Source organism: Ziziphus jujuba, chromosome 5, assembly GCF_031755915.1.
Source record: "Ziziphus jujuba cultivar Dongzao chromosome 5, ASM3175591v1".
NCBI classification, from domain to species: domain Eukaryota; kingdom Viridiplantae; phylum Streptophyta; class Magnoliopsida; order Rosales; family Rhamnaceae; genus Ziziphus; species Ziziphus jujuba.
In genome coordinates, this window is record NC_083383.1 from 7,979,417 (window position 1) to 8,002,515 (window position 23,099).

A 23,099-nucleotide genomic window follows, 5' to 3' on the forward strand; every position below is an offset into this window, starting at 1 on the left:
GACACGTACAGAAACAACTCCTTAAAAACGAATATTTAGCCGCCACGTACGTTGTCATGTCGCTTTCTTCAAAACTTTGGGAATTGCATTTTTTGCCACCTGGAAATCCGTTGGTCTATAACATGTAGGCTATGGACCAACCAACCACCATGGCTTAGGAGGTCTACGTGTCCTACAAAACATACAAAGTGTGATAACCATGACGCAGCCAACAATAGCAGTCCTTCCATCTACAGTATCCAAAATAGCACACTGTGGCTAAAGGTCCTCTCATTTCCCTTATTAGTTATAAATTTGTTTGTAAAATGATTAATGCAGTTTTTCTATTTTAAGGTGGCAAGCCCAATGAGGATAGTGTTAATCATTACTAAAAAATAATTTAAAAAAAAAAAGGATAACAACAATATACAGAATTGGTGCATAACAGAAAGAGTCCAAAACTCTTAAGAGACAGCGGATTGGAGAAGGAAGAGGTGGAAGCCAAGCTGATTGTCTAATTCGTAACAGTCAATCAATAATTGAATGTGTTAAATATGGTTTTAACTTGTTGCGTTTGACTAGTCCATACCCATATTCCTATAATTGGATGTTTTCAAATAATAATATATGTTTGTGAATAACTAAGTGTTAAAAATCATTAAAAATATATTTTTTAGATTTTGGGTTCAATCAGATTTAAGTTAAATTTCCTACTTCTTAGTTTAGAATATTGTAACTTCTGTTTAAATAATGACAATAATACATGGGTAATTTAATTGTGCTAAAATAGTTGTAGTATCATGCGACTTGAAAGAAGAATGGCATGTTAAAAAACCAAAATAACTAAAATTTGATATCTACAAGCTTAATAACCAAACACGCTTTCGTTGTAGCATACATATTTGATACTGTGATTCACTACCTCAATCACGAGGTTTGTCTGGTGCACTGATCTCCCATTTCATCAGTAATATTGTTTGGCTCATATGATTAGCATTAATTCAAAATTTTTATTATGAAAATACAAATAAGTATATTACAGTCAAAAGCAAGGCAAACGTGCATGCACCTTCCTCAATAAAAGCTTATATTTCCACCTTGCAATTGAAAGAAAATACTTGGTTATAAGTGGACACCTTGACCGATGAAGTAATGAACTATATCGTCTAGTCTATCGAAGAAGTGCAATTGATCAAGCAACATATTATACCCTGTACGTACCCGAAAATTTTTAATGCTTCGAGATTGAAAATCTAGTGTTATATATGTGTGCACGCATCTATAGAAAATTAAACATTTGTTATATATAATTTAACACAATTTCTAATTGAAAATTGCTTTTTATCATCATGTATGATTATTATCAATGAAATTTATATTGATGTATTAATCGTTAATTACTTTTCTAATTCTTAATATAAAAAAGCTAAAAAACAAAATACTTTAAATTTTACTAATTGATAATCGACATCTCCATTAGGATCCCATTCATAATAGTAACCAAAAAATTACTAGTAATATTTTTTGTAAATGTACATGTTTAGAACACATAAAGAGGGACTCAAAATGGATGATGTTTATATAAATTGTAAATCCATTTTCAGAACAAGGAATTGTGAAAAGAGGGAGTCAAACTGCTTGCATGCTGGTCGGTATTGTAATGATGATGATTACCCTTCCGAGTCAGCTTGAGATGCAGGGCCCAGCAAGTGAAACATTTTCTCATCAGTTGACTTGTAACATGTATTTATACAAGAGAAGTCTCTTCGAATTTTACAAAATTCTTTTTTCAAATTTTCAGAAATTTCGCACTTCATTCAAGCAACCTAACCCAAACGGTGATATAGTCCTGAATAGATCATTTTTTGACATAAGCATAAAAAAAAGGAAGAAATGGATATATAATTGATACAAACACGGAAGGGGCTCTATATTACTATTATCATTTTTTTTTTTCTTCACTTCTAGCGAATTGGAACACGTATTTGCCATTTATGGTAGGCTGTAAATAAGCAATTGTCAAGTGCTAGTTTGTTTTGAGTATATATTAAATATCTTAAAAGTGATTACAACATATAATTAATTATTAGATAATTCTTTTTATAGGATCAACCGAAAGTGACCTGTACAATGAATGCAGGACGACCCTAGAGTAGGGACTTTTTTCGCATATATAGGAGCCCACATGTGAAAGGAATTTTACTTAAAACGTTGAAAAATTCAGCTTAAAAAAAAAAAAAATTTGCTTTCTTCGAAGCATGAAAAGAATTAGTGCACATTTGATTTTGATTTATAGAATTATATGTAAGAATAAATTAGTTATTCCATAAACTTAGCTTTTTTTGCATTTGGTGTGTTTTTAAATTTAAAAATAATTATTCTCTAAAAATAGATACACTTGCATTTAAAAGAATAGTATTCCTTTAAAAAAATTTAGAATTGATATTTTTGTACTTTAATTTAGATATACTTCAAAAATAGAATTACTTTGATAAATTTAGATTTAGATGAATCATCTAACCAATATGTAACTAAATGTAAAAGTAAATTTTTAATTAATATAATTACTTTATTTAGATAAATTTAGATTTAGATGAATCATCTAAGAATATTTAAATAAATATAATAATAAACTATTAATTAATTTGTACTAAATTGAAAATTTTTTGAAAAAAAAAATTAAAAAGATTTTTAGTTTTATTCTTATTCAATATTTTAACCAAACATATAAATAAAAATGGATATTCATTTCCCTTTTTTGTTTTTCTTTTTTTTTTTTGCTTTACTCACATGAATAGCTATTTTTATTTTATCATAAATAATCATTCTATATACCATGCCTTTAGATGGGTAAACATTTCTCTACGAATTGGGTTGGTAATTAACATGGGATAGTTAAGTACTCTTTAAGCAATGTAAAAGCACGGTCAATTTGTCATAAAGCAAAACTTAATTGAAGTTCATGGACTTGTTAATAAGACTCTTTATAGTGTGGCCATTTTGCCATAATTGGTGCCATCTTGATTTAAGGTCTAGTGTCATTATTAGACGATAATGCAGAATCTTGATGTCTATTATCTTCTGGAAATTGGGTGTTTAAGCTTATACTTTTATAGGGAATGAGTTTTTCCAAGAAGTAAAGAATGATCAACTTCCGAAATTGCATTATTTGCATATGCTTAACCTTAAAGATAGCATGTCCCCAACAAAAATAATAATAAAATAAAATAAAAAAGAGCCTTGGATAACGATGTTGGTTTTAGTTTTTATTTTTTATTTTTTATTTTTCTCTAACTAATTGCATGTAATTTGTTTCTAATAGGTATTAATTAGTTATAATTAAAGTTTGTTAGACATCTAAATTAGCTATAAAATTTTATATATATTAGTTAGCTATAAAGTTAAGGAAGAAAAAACCTTAAACAACTAAAAATATAAAATAAAGGGGAAAAAAAAAAACGAAAAACCAATACAAACTCTAAGTAGCACTGGCTAACTCTTTATAAAAGCAAATTCCATGCCATTTTTCTGTTTTTTGAATAATAATTTTCCCTCTCTTCGTATTTCGAATTCACAATTTTAAAGGTGGATGATTAAAGAAATGAACCTACTTCACTTACAAATTACATACCATTCAATATATAAAATACAAAAAAGAAATTAAAACCAAACCATGTTACCGAACACAAGAAAGCATAGAAAAAACATAGCCATTCTTTTTAGAAACCCATCAACTGCCCAGCCGAACACAAGTATATGCATTGGATTAATGTTTATAATGGGCCTAACTCCCTAAGATATGAGGCCTATCACTCTTTACTCTATTAACATTAGGAGCGGAATTTTAAAAGGGGGCATTTGGCACCAGGTGATATAGGCCCAATAAGCTCATTTAAGCGGGTGCATCTCCAAAGAGGAGGTCTGAAGCCGACCTTGTCAGAATTCAGAAACCAGGGGCTTTGCTCTCTCTGTCGCATTCCACAGTTTGGAATACAACACCTCCTAGAATCTCTCAGCCACCGACCACCTTTACTCTTTCTCAAAATGCCAAGTCTGTTTCTTTTACCATTCCTCTATGTATATATATATATATATATATGTGGTCGCAATCAATACCTCACCCTCTTTCACTCGACATCTTATACTGTTGTATGTACTTTGAATCGTTCATTTCTGTTTCGTCTTCTTCTTTTACCCACTCACTGATCCTATTGCAAAAAAATGTGTTCCATGGTGCCCAAATCCCAACCTACCAATACAAAATATAAGACCAACCCCAACCCCAACAACAACAACAACAACATGGTAGAAGAGCAAGAAGACCCATCAGAAACTAAAGAGAAGGTGACCAGCCATATCTACATAAAACCAGCCCACTCAATCCAACCATGGGATAAAGAGGTGGTTCTGCGTCGCATCCGACAACGCAAACGGGTCAACAAGGTCCGGGCTGCACTTCAGGCCTTCCTCTCGCCGTTCTCTGCCAAACCCAACAGAGTTTCCATGCACCAAAACAAGTGGGTGGACGATGCCTTTGCTGCTCTTTAAGTTTTAAACCCCCGTGTGCTAAGATTTTGGTGCTGGATCGGCTGTCTCAATCGTATCATATTTATATGCTTCTTTTTTTCTAATTTTTTTTTATGTATTTTTATGTTTGTACGCTGTGTATAGGCTTTTTTTTTTCTTTTTTTCTTTTTTTCTTTTTTTTGGTGCTTGTATAAAATCTCAACCTATCTGTTACTGAAATTCTTCACTGGGAAACCTTCTGTTTTTTTGTTAATAAAACAAAGGAAGACTAACAATTTCGGTAAGGTCACGGATTATTCAGAATAATCATACTTACTGTTACGCTTACACTGTCTGCGTCACAGCTAATATGCGGACCATTCCAATGGATCGGCCCAACTTACGGTAACTTGGGCTTGGTCTTAACAGTGGATTCTGTGGATTATGGGCTATTGCTTGGTCTTGGCCTTTTCTGAGTATCAAATCGCCTACGCCCCCACCATTGTTGTCTCTTTCTTGTTCTTATTAATCTAAAAAAATAAATTTTAAAAAAATTTACTTTTTAGCGGTTGTTTCAAAAAGAGAGCATCTTCATTAGACCAAATAGGGTAGAAAACAAAAGTGAAAACGATGAATTTCAATTCAATTATTACCAAGGGGACCTGAAGAAAACATGGCATACTTATTACACCTCCCACTGATTTAGAATCACAATACAACTTTTTTAATAATTACCATTTCACCAGCTTCCATTTCCAACAAAAGAGAGAAAAATCCATGACAAAAAGAGAAAAGCTTCTACCACTACCTAAAATATCATTATCAACCCTATTACAACGACGTCTCACTTTCTTCTTTTGTTTATTTATTTATTTTTATAGTGGTTCAATTCACATATCAAAAAGAAAATCTTCAATATTCTAATTCCAAGAATATATATAGATGAGGTGGTGAAATGAGATTAGTAAATTTAATTTAATAAAAGAAAATTCCAAGGAAAGAATCGATGAGTTAATTTAAATGGTACAAGAGAAGATGAGGTGATTTTAAGTGGATGGAGTTGGGGTGTAATTAGGTGGTCGAATCCTACAAAGTAGAATTGGTGGCATAAATGGAATCGTGGTGCTTTTTTTTTTATGAGGAATTTTTAAATCAGTTTTTGCTAGTTTCACCAACTGATATATATATATATATATATATATGTCCCTCATTAGTTTCAACATATATATCTCACTTTTTTAATGTGGAATATAACATTAAGATATGGATATATTGGACAAAAAAAAAAAAAAAAAGGTATAAATGGACGTTTCTTGGGCACGTTTCTTCTCCGATGAGAAGAAGGAAATTGAGAAAGTGTATGGAAGAACGTAGTAAGCCACAATCATGAATATTTTGGACTATGCATCCAACATTCTCCTTCCCTCGTCAACCCATTGCCAATGGGTCCATTTGTTTTCCACTACAACTGTTGTTGGGCTACTAAAGGTGCCATCCCTTTTGGGCATTAAATTGAAAAAAGAATTTTACCCAAAAAAAATAATAATAAAAAAAATTCCTCGTTAATTTTTTCCAGTCTATCTCACTGTGATCCAAAGATTATAGATCAAATACTTATCAATATGATTAACCGAATCAAGTCTCAATGAAGTAGTGAAGAAATTATATATAAATACACACATAATTAATGGTACTTCTCTCATGAAGAGTTTTCTATTAGACTTTTTCAATGGCCAATTTTAAAAAAATTATACACAAAAATATTATCACAAGTTATTTGATATACATGTACAAGTTAAAAATCTGTAAATATCTAAATCATACAAGAATTATATGTACTATGTGAGTTTAGCATTATAACCTTTATTTATTATTAGCTGTTTAATAGTTTCAATAGCTAAGATTTAAAAATTTTTAATATTAAATTATACAAGTTTAATAACATATTATAAGCATAGGAGGACAAAATAAATCAATAAGATCATTAAATTGTCCATTTTTGATTGAGCGATAAATAATTGACTGTGAGAAAATGCAAACCTTCATAAACAGCGTCGATTCGGTAGGTACTAAACAACGATTCCTCTGCAAACCAAAAGGTAATTTATTTCCTAATTTACTTTTCATGGTTCTTCAGCTTTTATTTGCATATTTATCAATTTTATTAATGTTAAAAATTGATAAAACTGTTTGGGGATAGCAACGGTGTGTTTTTTGGTTAATCCCCAATCGTAGATTCCTAAATGGAATGCTTCATTCTAAATGGTGAAAAAAGACATGTAATGTTCCTCCCAAACAGAACAGTCATGTGCTACACACATGATGGATCTGTTAATGGATTTATCAAAAAGTGTAAGAAAGAGACCAATGTTTTCAAATTCCTATATAATTTAGAATGCAATGGTATTAATATCTCTTAAATTGCGTATCATCAGCCACGTTTGGTAATACAATGAGATTGGTTCCCATTTTTTTTTTTTTTTTAATTTATGGTTTTATCGATTTGCTATAAGTATGAACCTGAACCTAAACAGAAAAAAATAAAAAAAGTATAGTCTTTGTCAATTGGGCTGCATCTTTGAGATTGTTTCCCACTTCCCACTATAAAGCATTGCCTGACTAATTAATTTGATAGTCTTTTTTTTTTTCTCTCGGGACAATCTATTTTATCCAATAATTGCTTTCCAAATTTGCATGCCTTTACCCACTAACTACTGCTGATTGCGAATTTCCATCCACTTTTTCTTTGCTATTGTTTTCTTCTTATAACAAAATGCAAACATTCATTTTCACTTCCATGAAAGTTCCTAACGTATTGATCTACCGAAATTTTTTTTTTTTTTTTGGTGATAGTTAATAAACTATTTAGATCAATCTCAGATTAACCGAACTTGAAAAATCTTAGTAGTATTTTTCAAAAAACAAAAAATCATAGTAGTAAAGTGCAGGTGAAGTTTATTTATTTGTTTAAATAATAAATAATAATTTTTCTTTTAATAAGTACCGAAAAAATATACGATTAATTTGAACTCGATACATTTTTTTTTTTGTGCCCTTTTTTTTTATTTTTTTTTTGAGTTTGAATTCACTACCTATTCATTATAAATAGGTGAGAAATTACCACTTTTATTAATATATCTTTAGTCTCTTATTAGTATGGTTAATTAATTACTAATTCAAGACCATTACCAATTCACCCATTTGTATTGTGCACAATTGGGTCCCACTTTATGCAGATCTGTAATCAATATAACCAACCTTTAATTTCTTTTTTTCGTTTTTTTTGATAACTTAAATTCTTTTTCCTTAGAAAAAAAAATGTATATATATATATATATATATACAGGATAAGTTTTTCATTTTATTTATTTATTTTTGTTTTCTTTCTGTTTTTGGTCAACATCTAATGGATAAGTTATACCATGTACTTCTGAAGGTTGTGGCATACACAAATCAACGACTTTCATAACAACTATTGTATCCGTGATCTTATCAATCTAAATCTATTTAACGTTTTTTCCGATGTAAATCTACTTTATATTTGCAAATTATTACTTAAAAAAAAAAAAAAAAAAGGAAGAAAAGAAACAACAGCGATAACAACTTTCAACAATCTTATAGCGACAAAATAAACAACTTAGATTGACGTGGAGGCTCTAAAGTAATCCTCTTTGATATTAAATCTCAAACATAATTATCAGATCAACATTATTACTCTTGTTTTTTTATCTTTTTTTTATTTTTTTAATCTTTGGGACAAGAACACATTCATACAGATCAAAGACTTAACAAAAATAAGTCAATTAACACTTTAACAAAGGGAGAATAACCCCGTTACCATCACATCCAACACTTTCTACATTTTTTGTTTGGTTTCCTACGTGCAAGCTACGCAATATGCTCGTCAATTATCTACCTATTTTTTTATGTTCAAACTATGTATAAACTCTTCTAATTTACAACATCAAAATATATATATATGAATAGCTCTCGCTTTCTATGAAAACAAAGAAAATAAATTTGTTGAACCTTGAATCATGTGGAAATTTGTATAACAAATATTCTTACGTACGTAATGAAACATCATTGACATTTTGTATTCAAAACACGTGTTTTTTTTCCCCCTTTAATTGTACAGCACATCTCTTTAAACAGTTTCTAAAGTTTGTAAATGGTAAACACAAATTATTAAAACTTTAAATTTTGTTAAGTATATATATAAGTGGAAATTTATGGTGAGGATGGTCCGTATGAGAACCGCAGTATTAGTGATGGTTTTTCATAGTATTAACAACGATTTTTTAGAAAATCGTCACCAATACCATGAAACATTGTCACCAATACTGTGGTCCGCATGAAAACCGTCCGCACCATAGACGAACTGTATATATAAGTACAAGGTTTTGTGACTAATAAGATAGTATAAAGAAACTATTGGGACAATAATACAATCAAAATCCATGTGACTAAAATTTTGTTAATTTGAACTAAACATTGTAATATTTCATAATCGAAGCACATTTTTCTTACAATAATATTAATGATACATTTGCTTTTGATTTTTTTTCATATGTGTAAATAATTTTTATATGATGATAGTTTAGTTATAATCTCACCATTTTATTGTGACCAAAAAGTAATGTTTATTCCCAATATTTTGGTATGTGATAAAAACATGTGATAACAAATAACTACTTATTTTTTATTACTATATTTTTTTCTAATGTGATTCTACCTTGTAACACTAAAAACCACAGAGATTAATAACTGTGCGAGGGTCTTAGTTAGTTGATGGGTCAAGCAGCCTAACAATATATAATTAAATAATATATAGTGTCGTACTTGAAATTGCATGTATGGATGCGTGTATATGGCCTTCATTAAATATTATAATATAGTATGTCAAATTAAAATCTATGGATCACGGGAAATTTGCAACATTGTTCAAAGTGGAAGGCCCTACTTTTAATAAAGAAAGGAGGCCATGGACCCACGCCACAACTACCCCTAATAACTCCAATAATTGATGATCATGAAGGAACATCTATAGGGAAAAGAAAAAGCAACAGAAAAACATACTAGGGTTCAATATTTTGACTTTTATGTAATCACATTATATCCTATAGGCTGAGGCAATCCACTGTACAAAATTAATAATTTGAGCATTAGAAACCAAAAAACAAATCAATTAGGGATATTACATTGAGAAGCCCACCTTAAGGCTTTCTATACAAAGCGATTTGCACAAATAATATTATGATAATATAAAGCCTCAGCTATCACAATATAATAATATATATAAAGCGATTTGCACAAATAATATTATGATAACACAAAGCCTCAGCTATCACAATATAATAATATATATATATATATATAAAATAATGATTTAATGGACAACTTAACTCACTTTATTATTAGTTATTTAAAAGTAAAATCAATAAATAATATATAACAATATTAATTTACATCATTTATTTTTATTTTTATGTTTTTATATTAAAATTTTGGAAAGTAAATTCCTTTAACAGTAATCTATTAAATTATTATAGTATATAAATAAATCAGATTTTTTTAAAAAAATAAAAATAAAAATTATCTATATTTTCTTTTTTTATCCTATTTAATATTATCCTATATCCATATCATGCTCTATAAAATAAACTATGTAGTCCACTGAATTAAACCTGTATATGCATGTATGAATATCCAAAGGATCTCCTTTATTAGAAGAATTGACAGTAAGACCCTCTAGCTAGTTCAATACTTCAATATGTCAAAATTATCACGGACAGTTAGTTAACAGATAGAACCACACGGGGATCCGAAGGAGCACGTGTAACTGTCAAAAAAAAATTTTTTTTTTCTTAATCATAATTTTTTTTTTATACCAATTCTTTAAAATTCTAAAAAATTCTTATATATTAATTTTATCCTCAAATATATATATATATAGATATATCACCTAATATTTGTTATTATTCTGTAGTAATTTCAGGACAGAGAACATAATAATTATCTTCATAGGTTGTGTTTGAGCAAACTTGTGAATTATTTAGGTGGGTACAGCAAACAAATTAAAAATTAATAAGATATTTAACATAAAAATTTATTCTAAGTATACCCAAAAACAGAAAGAACAGGATAATTAAATGAAAACTACTATGTACCTTCGTGAAATGCCGTAGTTTACTGGCCATACTAAATGGTGACGTTAGGTGTGAATGTTCAATAGCAAAGGTTTGAAATTAATTTAAGTAATAGCAAATCTCTAATAATTCTTATTTGACTTTAATGCAACTGCTTTGACTTCTTTGGACGTGTTAATCAATATAAAATATGAGAAATTTTATTTAAAGAAAATTTACAATTAGAAAATCAAATAAGTTAGAAAACATATATATATAACAAATATCCAAACGAAAGGCATGGTAGTCGTTTTAAACAAACATCCATTGGATCGCACAAAGACTGGACCCACTTCACCCAACGTGATTGTACACTGATCATTAAGGTTGTAAGATAAAAACTAATTAACAGCGGTGTCAATTGCCATGCGGCCTATCCAACTCCACTCCAAATTAATACTCAAAGCACGTCTCGTCGTTTTGTGGAAGTTTTTGAAGCTTTAACGTATATATATATTTTTTTATTTTTTATTTTTTATTTAATTTTTTGGGTCCAATGAAGTAATATTTGCAAGTCGCAAATGTATGAAATTAAAAAGAGAAAGAGGGTACCGTGTTGAAGGAAGAAAACTCCATATCCGTTCATAGATTCCTCAATTGTTTTTGTTTCCTTTGTTTTTTAGCTTTTCCAGTCTCAGACATATAGTGATGCCACACATATTGAACAACAACCAAAATATACGTTTCACAGTCAGCTAGTCTTTTCATCTAAAAAAAGCTAGTGAGTCCTTTTTTTGAAAAAACAAAAATCTTGTTGTTTTCAGTAATTGTATTTTCACCTGTAATATTACTTGGATCGGTCGTCCAACAACAACTTCAACACCCCAACCAATGATCAGAAACGACCTGAAATTAATTTTGATACTTGCGTTCATCACCGTCGTCCATGCAATATGCGAGCGCTCATGCCGTTCCAGCCAGGGAGTCCAGAGGACCTTCGATTACCCGTTCGGATTCTCCGCCGATTGCGAAATCCAGCTAAACTGCAAGCCAACCGGCGAAGTCCATATCGGCGAGTTCCCGGTGAAATCGGTTGATCCGGAGAGCATAAGAGTGGACATCCAACGGAACTGTAACCGTCCGCTCCACACCCTCCAACAGCTGTACGGTCACAAGTACGCTCCCACCTCGCGAAACGGGATTCTGTTAGAGAACTGCAGCGAACCGTTTTCCACCTGCGTGATACCCGGGATTCAGGTCCCGGCCCATTTCGATTCCATGAATTGCAGCTCCAACAGCAACATCAGCTGCTATTCCGAAGATACGAGCCTCGCATTTATTGATTTCGACAACGTGAAAAGCAAACGGTGTGATTATTTGCTCTCCTCCATATCCTCCGAGTCGTTGAATTTGGAAATTCGGGTTGTCGAATTGGGTTGGTGGCTCGACGGAAGCTGCGACCAGCTCTGCCATAGGAATGCCAATTGTACGAATATTCAGCCGCCACATGGCAAGCCGGCACATCGGTGCTCCTGTAAGAAAGGCTTCCAAGGGGATGGATATAAAGCCGGAATCGGCTGCCGGAAAAGTACGTACTTGCAATTTCTTTTTTCTTTTTTTTTTCTTTTTTTTTTTTTGGAGTTATCTATCAAATTAGGGAATTAAATTTATTTTATTCTATTTGAGTTGTCTTGTATATATAATTCATCCCGAAAATTAAGCCTGGAATCTGGACCAGCGATATTCCCTTGTTTAAGATATGAGGAGGACCAGCAATCCAGGTCATAATTACATATAGGACCTTCCAATTCATGCCTGTCCAAGGCTATAGGTAGGGAAGAGCTAATGAATGATTTTTAATCATTCTTAGTTGTTTTCGGAATTTACAGATTTAGAGAGGTTTGTGTGAATATACATTAAAAGATTGTTTTTTGTTTTAAAAAAAAAAAAAATTGCTCTCAACGGTTGCAAAAATTATACATATATTTTTTTATAAATGTTCAACTAGCAGAATTAAAATTTAGTTTCTATACGTTCTCAATAATTAGAAAACAACATAGACCAGCGCTCCGCAAGTGACCAAAACATTTTATAATGACAAATTGACCGCAATTTCTTTGCCTTTTGCTTTCTATCCTTCTGTTTTTTGGTTTTTGTTTTTGTTTTTATTTTTTTATTTTTTTATTATAAACAAATATGTCTTAGTTTGTTAGGCAGTCATAGTCTCATAGGGTGTATCACAATGCTTATAATACCAAATTGACTACCATTTCTTTGCCTTTGCGTTCTATTCTTTTTGTTTTTGTTTTTTTTTTTTTTTTTTTTTTTTGGATTATAAACAAATATGTTTTAGTTTGTTAGGCAGCCAAAGTCTCATAGGGTGTATCACAATGAAGATCGAAATATTTAGAATGCCACATCTCTACTCTTCATATCAGCCTATCAGAAGCAAAAGTACATATAGCGGTGACCCTCGTAGGACCCGGATACTAAAGAGGCAAAAGTTTGCTCCTTAACATCATAGAACTCAATTTTTGAGGGCCGGTTCATCATTCTAAATGGTCAAGTCAACCTAATCAATTAACCCAAACTGGTCAATTTCTTTTATGATGATTTCCAAGCTACTTTCTTTTCTTTTTTTTTTTTTTTTTTTTTTTTTGTTTTTTTTTGGCCTACCTTCTTTTTTGTCTAAACATATTTGAAAGAAGAAAGGACCATCCAGCCTGCTCAATAATGGGTAGTTTTCTTTTATGATGATTTCCAAGCTACTTTCTTTTTTTTCTTTTTGTTTTTTGGCCTACCTTCTTTTTTGTCTAAACATATTTGAAAGAAGAAAGGACCATCCAGCCTGCTCAATAATGGGTAGTTTTTACTTAATACGTTATTTGCATGACTTTGTTTTATTTATTTACTTTGACAGCGAAATTATATAATGTAGAATTTATATAAAAACTTTTAATAGATTATATTCAGCAACTTAGGATACTGGCCGGACTGGATACCCACCTGCTTTCAATTTATTAGAGAGGCCGATGATAGAAACCAGGAAGAATTAATGATTTCAAATTAGGCGTGCGCAAGGATCGATTTTTTCAACTTTAAATATTTCAACTTGAGTGCAGCTCCAAGTCATGGATATATATATAGGATATTAGTAAGTTAGGTTCAATTTTGTCAAACCTAAAGAAATGCATTTCTTCATTATGCATATATGTCAAAATGAGGCGTATAATAAAGAAAATCCATGATGCATTAATTCATTTTCTTTTTGAAATTTAGCATGTTTGCCTTTGAATTCTTTAGCATACTTTGGTTTATGAAATAGATAGTGAAATAGAATAAAAAATTTTAAAATTTTAATATTATTTTATTTCGTTGAATTTTTAAAATTTGACTTATCTATTCGTATTCAGAATTTGTATTCCCTAAAATAAAGGAATACAAAATACTTAGTTATGTTCTTTTTTTTTTTTTTTTAAATTATGATATTTTTTTAGTTTCATATTTATTTTTTTATTTTTTTTCTACCAAACTAAATAATAGGAATAAATATTCTATTCTATTTTTTTTATTCTTCGGAATTACTAATTTTTAATTTTTAGAAACAATCATTCTTTTAATCAAATGGAACTAATTATTTTTATGATCCTGTAGTATCAAAATAATGTTATTTGTCACTAAACAGTAATTTATTATCATGTGTTTTTAAATCTTAAATTTCGTTAACTTGTTTGTGTAAGATTAATTAAACTTAAATAACCAATAGCAATATTTATTATAGCATCGTGCAACCTAATTGAGTAAAATCTCTAGTAAATTGAATGATCATCTACATGAATCAATTAATCAGATGCTAATCAAACGATTTAAAAAATCTCAATTATTTGATTGTGCAGCGATCCACACTGAGCAAGCATCATTTTTATCATTATTACATAAATTGCTTCATCATCGGCTGATTAGGCTTATGTGATATATATATATATATATATATATTTACCCGTGTATCCTTCATTGGATATGCCTCTTGCGCTCACCTTCTTTTAGCATAGACGAAATATATATATATATATATACACACCGTGAAAGTTTTAAGTAAATCATATATATCTGACAAATGTTCTTTTTTGTGATTGTTGTTTTCAATTAAACAGCATCTACAGGTTGCAACCCCACAAAATACTTGTCTGGAGAATGTGGAGGAAAGACTCGTGTTTTCACTTTAGTTGGAGGTAACACAATTTTTGCTATTTAAATTAATCATGTATATATGTATGTGTATCAAAATTTTCTGGATACGCTATGGTTTTTGATGGGATATTCCATAAAAATATATGTGCATAAGTTAATGTGCATTGTTCTCCTTAATTTCTCAGGCATTGCTGCTGGGTCTTCTTTAATGATCAGTCTTGGTTTAATATGTTGTTTCATTCGACGGCGGTCCAAATTGAAAGCCAGAGACACCACAAAACGCCGTCTATCTGAAGCTACAGGAAACTGCAACATTCCCATCTATCCCTACAAAGAAATTGAGAAAGCCACCAACTGCTTCTCAGAGACACAGAGGCTAGGAACTGGAGCTTTTGGGACAGTTTATGCGGCAAAACTCTACAGTGACGAATGGGTTGCGATCAAAAGGATCAAATACAGAGACACAGACGGTATAGGGCAAGTCATGAATGAGATCAAGCTTATTTCATCTGTAAGCCACCCAAATCTTGTCCGTCTCTTAGGTTGTTCCATTGAACATGGTGAACAAATTCTAGTCTACGAATTCATGCCCAATGGAACACTGTGTCAGCATTTGCAAAGAGAGAAACATCACGGACTTCCATGGCTAATCCGATTGACCATTGCCACTGAAACTGCTCAAGCAGTTGCATACCTGCACTCCGCAATTAAACCTCCAATATACCATAGAGATATAAAATCCAGCAATATACTTTTAGATCATAATTTTAAAGCCAAAGTCGCAGATTTCGGCCTATCAAGACTTGGTATGACAGAGATATCCCACATTTCAACAGCACCACAGGGCACCCCTGGCTATCTTGATCCTCAGTACCATCAGAATTTCCATCTTTCTGATAAAAGCGATGTGTATAGCTTTGGAGTAGTTCTAGTGGAGATCATAACGGCATTGAAAGTGGTGGACTTCTCTAGGCCACAGAATGAAGTGAATTTGGCTGCTTTAGCCACTGACAGAATTGGGAAAGGGTGTTTGGATGAAATTATAGACCCATTCCTTGAGCCCAATAGAGATGCATGGACACTTTCGTCTGTGCATAAAGTAGCAGAGCTTGCATTCAGATGCTTAGCATTTCACAGGGACATGAGACCTTCAATGACAGAAGTGGCGGCCGAGTTAGAGCAAATCAGATTGAGCAGATGGGCATCTTCGGAAGAAATCACTTTCACAGCTACAGCTTCACCTGAGTTATCAACTTGCTCTTCTTTCTCCAATGTGAGTGAGAAGCCTCTTAATGTTAATTATAAGACTGAAAATGAGAGAAGGGGCAAGTACCTGGTGCATGCGCGCACAGGGGATGGTAGTAGCTTGAATTCAATGGAAAAGTTAAAGGATGGTTCACCAGTTTCTGTGCAAGATCCTTGGTTTAGTGAACAGAGCTCGCCTTCTTCTAACAGTTTGCTAGGTAATGCAATTCAATGATATCCAAATTAGGTAATTTTTTTTTTTTTTGTTCTGGGTTTTTAATACAATGGTAGTTTCCCAGCAGGGGTTTTGTCTTTCACTTTTTTTTGTTTTGATTATATATATATATATATATTTATAGATTTGTTAGACTCGATCACATACTGGACAAACAAAGTCCCTATCATTTTTACAGTATTACTTCCTGGGTTGTTTCTGTAAAGTTTTCTTCATAAATTATATACTACACAATCGAAAAGGGTGCGTTGTGATATGTGACTCGGTAGACTTCGTAATCATTAATCGCACAATACATGTGAATATATTCCTCCTCTGGCATAGAATGGGTGCAAGTTGCAACACATACACATGTATATATTTACTTTTAGTTGTCAAAATAGGATAAGAGCACGAGAAACACAACAATATTGTGGATTTTTGTTTTACTTTTTTGCTAAAAAAATATCAATATGGCTGTAAAAAACCCCGCTCTTTGATAAAGATCCTAGTGCAATTTAACTTGGTGTTTTAAAAACAAACACAATCTGAGAGTGAATCTTGGAGAATCATTGTAATGATGAATATGTTAAATTCCTTTTTGGTGCGTAGGGACATGAGAATGGCCCATCTATCATCTGTAGAAGGGTAAGTGAAGAAAGGATCATTAACTTTCTTGGTCCTCTGATTGCTATATATCGAATTGAGAAAGAGATGAAAAAGACTGACCATTGATTGATAATTTCCAGTTGGAAACGCATTAGCAGATCATCTCTTTTCAGGGGCAGAGCCAAATACAGGCCTGCAGGGGCGATGGCCACCCATCCCCTCCTAAATTAGTATCTTACCTTTTAGAGTTGCTTCAAGCAAATTTAAAATTAATAGAACATTAAGCATTTGGCCACCAATAATTAAGATACCTTACTGATTTTCATGTAATTAATAGTTGTCATATATAAAAATATAAAATATAAAATTATTAACATAGAATTTCTTATTCAAATATTAATTGTTTTTACAAAAACATATAATGAATTTCATTTATATTAAAAATATATATTAAAAGAACAACTAATAATTTGTGCTTTTTTATGTTTTGTTTATGAAGTTATAAACTAAGATGAATAAACATCGTTATAGCTCTATAGAGTTTTTATTTATTTATTTTCTCATCTACATTAAATTTTTAATTTTGATTTAATCTCACAAAAAATATATTTGTTTAAAATTTTGTTTTTCCTCTGCACTATTGCCCTCTAAGTTAAACTTTTATTTTTGGTCAAATCGACCATTATTTTTAAACCACGGTTGCATTTTCTTTAGTAACTGATATACATGTATATATATTATATAGCTTTTTCGCATCAAAGGGCTAATTACCACCTTTTTTTTTTTCTTCAGTGATATTGCTTTTTTATATTATTGGAGGGAGCCATTATCATCAACTTTTGCATTATTATATTGAACAAAAAAGACTTTTGCATTATTATTGCTATTATATATATATATATATTTCCTTTGATCACATAGGAAATTTAGGCCAACTCATGCGAAAACCCCACTATTCTCTGCAAAAACAATCTGAACAATGTTTGTTTTTCCCTCCTTTACCAGAAAAAAAAAAAAAAAACAAAAAATGTTGCTTTTCCCTCTACAAAAAAAGTGTTGCTTTTACTAAATATAATATATATTTTGACACCATTGTCATAATATAATACGGTGCTCTAGCTTCTGAGTACCATTATTTACGTATTGCACCATGTGCAAGGCTGCCGCATATATTGCTCTTCGTATTTTGTCCTATGTTTCTGTTGGCTTTTGGCTACATAAAGATATTAATTATATCGGACAGCAAAGAAAACTCATGTTAGTCCCATTTCCAAGATGATCCTCTCCCCCTTGCTAGTTTCTTAAATTATTATTATTATTATAAAGTATTTTTTTTTTCTTTTCCTACAAATACAACTTTTTAAAAAAATAAAATAAAAAGGAGATCTATTGATAGTAGGCAAGGATAAAACTATTAATATTGATTAAAATATTAAAATTATAATTTTATAAAAATATCGATAGATATATTATTGTTGATGGAAATTTTAAAAATTTTATATTTATATATAAGTAAAGATAACCTAGTAGTAATTTAGTATATGTATAATTTTCAAATTTGATAAATATTATCTAAAATATATAAATTCTGAATTATAATGATTAATTTTTATTCTTGTTAAAAATTGAAAAAAAAAACTATAAATAATTGGTAACCAAATGGTAGATATTAGCATAAACGACACATCTACCTATAATCGCATATAAGTACGATGCTTTTTGATATTTTTGTAAAAAATTATTTTATTTTTTTAATTTCATTTATAATTATTTATATCATCGATAATTATTGATAAGTTCAATATTTTCATGAATATTGGTGAATGAAAAATTTATTTTTTATCAATAACGAATATGTCCACATATATATTCTATCTTTATTATCAATATCGGACATTAAAAAAAAAATATATATATATATATATATATATACATATAAGAAAATGTCTATAACATTCTGTACTTGTGCATCCAATCTAGTAGATCTCAGACTAAAAATCGTACATCATGCATCATGCAACATTGCAGCATATGATATTTCAAGATAATAATAAGGCATATACCAAAATTTTCAAACCACAGTTCCTAATCTCTAAATGTAATATCTGAACCAGTTTTCAACCGAGAAGTACAGTCTTTTTGTTCAATTTAATATCCCAATATCAAGAAAAATAAATAAGAGATTGATAAAATTGGTACATGAAAACGACTACTATTGTCTTTTATCTTTACCAATTGTACTCTTAAATTGTCCTCTTCAATTAATAGTAGCGGTGATACAATTATATTTGTTATCACCTCACGAACTTCTAATGGAATCCTACTGGCAACACGAATACCAAAATCAAAGCTTTCGCTTTCTAATTGGATGTGAATAAAATAAAAGTTGTTTAGAGAGATACAATTGCATAAAACAAACATAAAGTTTATTTACATTTACTGTCATATGCGGGGGTAATAACGTGACACAACAACGGGATTAGTTTTAGCGATCAAAGATACTGAACATGTCTCATGTCACAACGAATATTCATTTCAAAAACAAAAAAACAAAACGAAAAAGGCCATAACCCCACCCTCCACTACATATCATAACCCAATGAACTATTGAGCCTAAACATTTGAATTTCACTATTTACCTCCTGAACTAACCAGAAATTTCCCCTTCCAAATTCCCATGAGGGGGAAAAAAGAAAGAGAAACAAGAAGCAACAGCAGGGTTTTACAGCCGAAATATTAAAAAAAACAAAAAAAAAAGAAAAAGAAAAAAAGAAGATAAAAAATTGGCTCAGAAAGTTGCCCTTTTGAGAGAGGTTAGAGTAATAGCAGCACCCAACGCCGACGAACCCACTTCGATCTCAAACGAATCGTATCGGCGAAAGAGCTCCACGACGAAAAGCCTCGAAAACAGGACCACGAAATCCTTCCCTGCACACTGCTTGTTCTCTAGCGTTGGATTCTCAGTCTCGGGTCCGTTTGACCAGAGCACGTGCTTCAATAGCCTCTCACCCTCCCCAACGAATCGATCCGGTACGAACTCTTCGGGTCGGTCGAATATTTTCGGATCCTTGGTGGCGAAGGGTTGGAACCCGAAAATCAGCTCACCCTCTTTCACCTTAAAAGCGGCGTCGTGGCTCTCGATCACCAGGTCCCTTTTCGCTCTGCCGTACTGTAAAGGCACTGGCGGTTCCATTCTGAACGCTTCGTAAACAACCGATTTCATCAGCGGCATCTGTTCCAGCCCCGCCATCGTCACCTTCCCACCGTTGGATCTGATCACGGATCTGATCTCTTCCGCCAGCTGGGCGTGCAGTTTGACTCCTGCACGCCCAATCCATTTCAGAATGTTTGGGAAGAAGATCTTCATGCCTCCAAAAGAGTTGAAACACGTGGCAAATAGCAAGTTGTGGCAAGCTTCTTCTCTGGAGACGCCCAATCTCTCAGCTTCGTCCAAAACGAAACCCGAAGATTGATAGAAGAAGTCGTAGAGCCTCTGGTAACCGGATTTCACCAGGAATGGTGGAAGAGGGAAGGTGTGAATGAGAAGTTCCTCTAGAAGTTTCGGGAGGCCGAGAACGAGGATTGGACCCAACTGGAGTAGAACCCATGTCTGGACCAACTTTGGGCCGTCCGATCCCAGTTTCGTATCTTTCGGGTTCGTCCCGTATAAAGACCGAGCTAGAAAGTTGAAGGCAGCCTGATCGTTTGCGTCACCGAAGTCGGCTTTCCCTTTGGATGCGAGCTCGGTTTCAAGGGTCTCAAAAAGCTCTGTGTAGGTGGAATTGAACTCTGGTATCACCTTGTCACGACGAGACTGGAGGAGGAAGAACACCAAGCGCTTGAGCTTGCTGTGATTGGGCTCCGATGGATCTAGATAAGAGAGGATTCGGTATCCGCCGGTGAGTTCGGTGCTAGGCATGAAAGTGCCTGTAAAAAGGTCCTTCTTCTCGACCTTAGAGACATCGAAGAGAACCGGAAAGCTCTTCCCGTCAAGTAAAACTATGACTCGTGGGTTGGGAGAAACGAAAGGACCAGGAGGCATGTTGGCTCTGAAAACCGTGGACTGGTATTTTTGGCTGCGGGATTTGAAGTATTCATCTCTCCCTTGATTGTAGAAGTAGTCAAGGCGATCCTTGAGAGGACCGATAAATGGGAGACCATAGTCTCCTGGGATTTCACGTATGGGTAGCTTGGAGGGTTCGTTTTGACCGACCGTTGGTGCTGGAGCCGGTACTTTTGGTTTTTCCGAAACCGAAGCAGAGATCGGATGGAGAATAACACGACGGTTACATGGCTTAAAAGATTTTTGACTCGACCGAAATTGTGGTTGGAGGGTAGGCAAAGCTAGAGAGGAGGAGGCCATTTTTGGTGGTAGATTCTTCTTAGTGGCGGCTTGGGGAGTCCTTACTGGCCTTTTAACTTTCTTTTGTTGCAGAAAGTTGAATAAGATGGTGGTGTCAGCGTTTAATATATATAGTGGACTAGTGGTGGGATAAAATGGTGGGGATTGGAAACCCAAATAGCCTTTTGCTTTTATTACACGTCGTGAAACGTGTGTTATAATTGTCTATACGGTCAACAGACCCGTGTGAGATTTTGAGCCTCTTTTATATGCAAAGTTCCCAAAATAAGTGGCTTTTTCCATTCTGATATATATATATATATATATATATGTCTTCTACTTTAACAATTTCGTATATTTTTGCCTAATATGCCAAACTTGTTCCTTTCTATGCTGGTGTTTCGGCCGTCTAGTCCGTCAGTGTTATGCGCTTTTGCCTCTTCATATTGGATTTATGAATGATAATGGATAGAGGAAAGTTTTCAGTTGGATTTCTTTCTAATAAAATCCAATTTAATTTTCTTTCTAATAAAATCTAACTTACGTAATGCCTGTTGATATTGTTTTTGGTAATAAATTTTTACACCTATATATAAGCGTGAAAAGTATTGGACACGAGCTTTATACAATTCCAATATAAAAATATTTCCTCTTGCTTTTTTCTTTTTCGTTCATTTTTCCAGTCAAATATGTTCTCCTTGAACCTAAATTATATTTGAATCAGCCACTTAAGTACTCTAATCAAAATGTCGTTGCTTACTAATATTTATTAATGACTAAATCTCTTTCCATCTAACGCAAAACATAATCCTATACATTGGACTTAGGCACGTATACCACGATAATTAAACCAAGTGGTCCATAATTTGACAAAAGTTGCTCTATCTCAAGGACTATGCCAATGAAACAAGCTAGTTGCCGGAGTCTTTTACCAGTCATGAAATTTTTTTTTTTTTTTTTAACCATTGATAAAAGTCTTCAGAGTACAAATAATGATCGATTCCCTGATCTTTTTAAAAATTAATTAGTAAAATGGAAATTTAAAAATAATTTATAAAAATGAATTAGAATTGAATCCAATCTCGCCATGATTTGTCGGTGGGGGAGAAGCCGATCCTATTAGTCTAAGAGGGTGAAGCAAATCCGTACACATGGAATCTAAACACACACAAGCTTTTGGTCCAACGTCAATCTGCAAAAATGTCGTATGATTAACATTTAATTCCCAAACCGAATCATACGCTGAAAACAGCCTTTGGATGCGTTAGGTAATCTCTTATACGTATTAGGCTTGGCGCGTGGAGGTGGGAGTTTGAATTGAAACGGTACCAAGTCAGTAATCAAGCCCGACATGAGAAGGTAGTTGAATGGTCCAACTGCGGGCATTTACCACCCCTCATGGGGATTTTTATTGTCAAAAAAGAAATCAAGAAGGTCAACACGCGACTTTCCGACTTTCGACTACACGATTCTAAACAAAATGGTGTTTCTCAACGCCGGCCAAAAGTGCACGGGTATATCACGTGATATCTCAATGTTTGTAGTACGCAGTATGCTAGGCAATGGGTGCGACCGGCCAACAAAAAACGCCACGTATTAGACTGAATAAAATATAGTTTTTTATTTGTTTTATTCCTCCCCTTCTCTCTCATTCGTTTTTTGCTACTCCTTTCAGCTTTCACAATGTGTAGTATCTGTTTCAAACCATCTTCAACATCACACTATCGGTTTCTTCTTTCTTTCAAATCCAGATATACTCTCTTTCAAAATTACATTTGAAATTCAAGTTGCACTTAAAAACTTCAAGCACTGACAAAATAAATCAGAAGTAAACCACCCACAATTCTTTTTTTTTTTTTTTTTTTTTTTGGGTTATTTCAACCTT

General features: G+C 32.4%; 2 protein-coding genes across 2 annotated transcripts; one reads left to right on the plus strand and one right to left on the minus strand.

Moving 5' to 3' along the window:
- Positions 1–11,234: 11,234 nt before the first annotated feature.
- Positions 11,235–16,540, plus strand: LOC107420301 (wall-associated receptor kinase-like 14). The gene is made up of 3 exons (XM_016029231.4): positions 11,235–12,201; positions 14,768–14,845; positions 14,990–16,540. Exons 1-3 carry the CDS (start codon positions 11,505–11,507, stop codon positions 16,282–16,284), a joined length of 2,070 nt encoding a protein of 689 aa, XP_015884717.3. The 5' UTR covers positions 11,235–11,504; the 3' UTR covers positions 16,285–16,540.
- Positions 16,541–19,387: 2,847 nt separating this feature from the next.
- On the minus strand, positions 19,388–21,494 carry LOC107420290 (allene oxide synthase 1, chloroplastic). The gene has a single exon (XM_016029220.4). It carries the CDS (start codon positions 21,233–21,235, stop codon positions 19,661–19,663), a length of 1,575 nt encoding a protein of 524 aa, XP_015884706.3. The 5' UTR covers positions 21,236–21,494; the 3' UTR covers positions 19,388–19,660.
- Between the last annotated feature and the right edge of the window lie 1,605 nt (positions 21,495–23,099).

Coding starts and splice junctions, on each gene's coding strand:
- LOC107420301 (XM_016029231.4), top strand. CDS start 11,505: ATGATCAGAAACGACCTGAAATTAATTTTGATACTTGCGTTCATCACC. Junction 12,202..14,767: donor CGGAATCGGCTGCCGGAAAA/GTACGTACTTGC, acceptor TCAATTAAACAG/CATCTACAGGTTGCAACCCC. Junction 14,846..14,989: donor TGTTTTCACTTTAGTTGGAG/GTAACACAATTT, acceptor TTAATTTCTCAG/GCATTGCTGCTGGGTCTTCT.
- LOC107420290 (XM_016029220.4), bottom strand. CDS start 21,235: ATGGCCTCCTCCTCTCTAGCTTTGCCTACCCTCCAACCACAATTTCGG.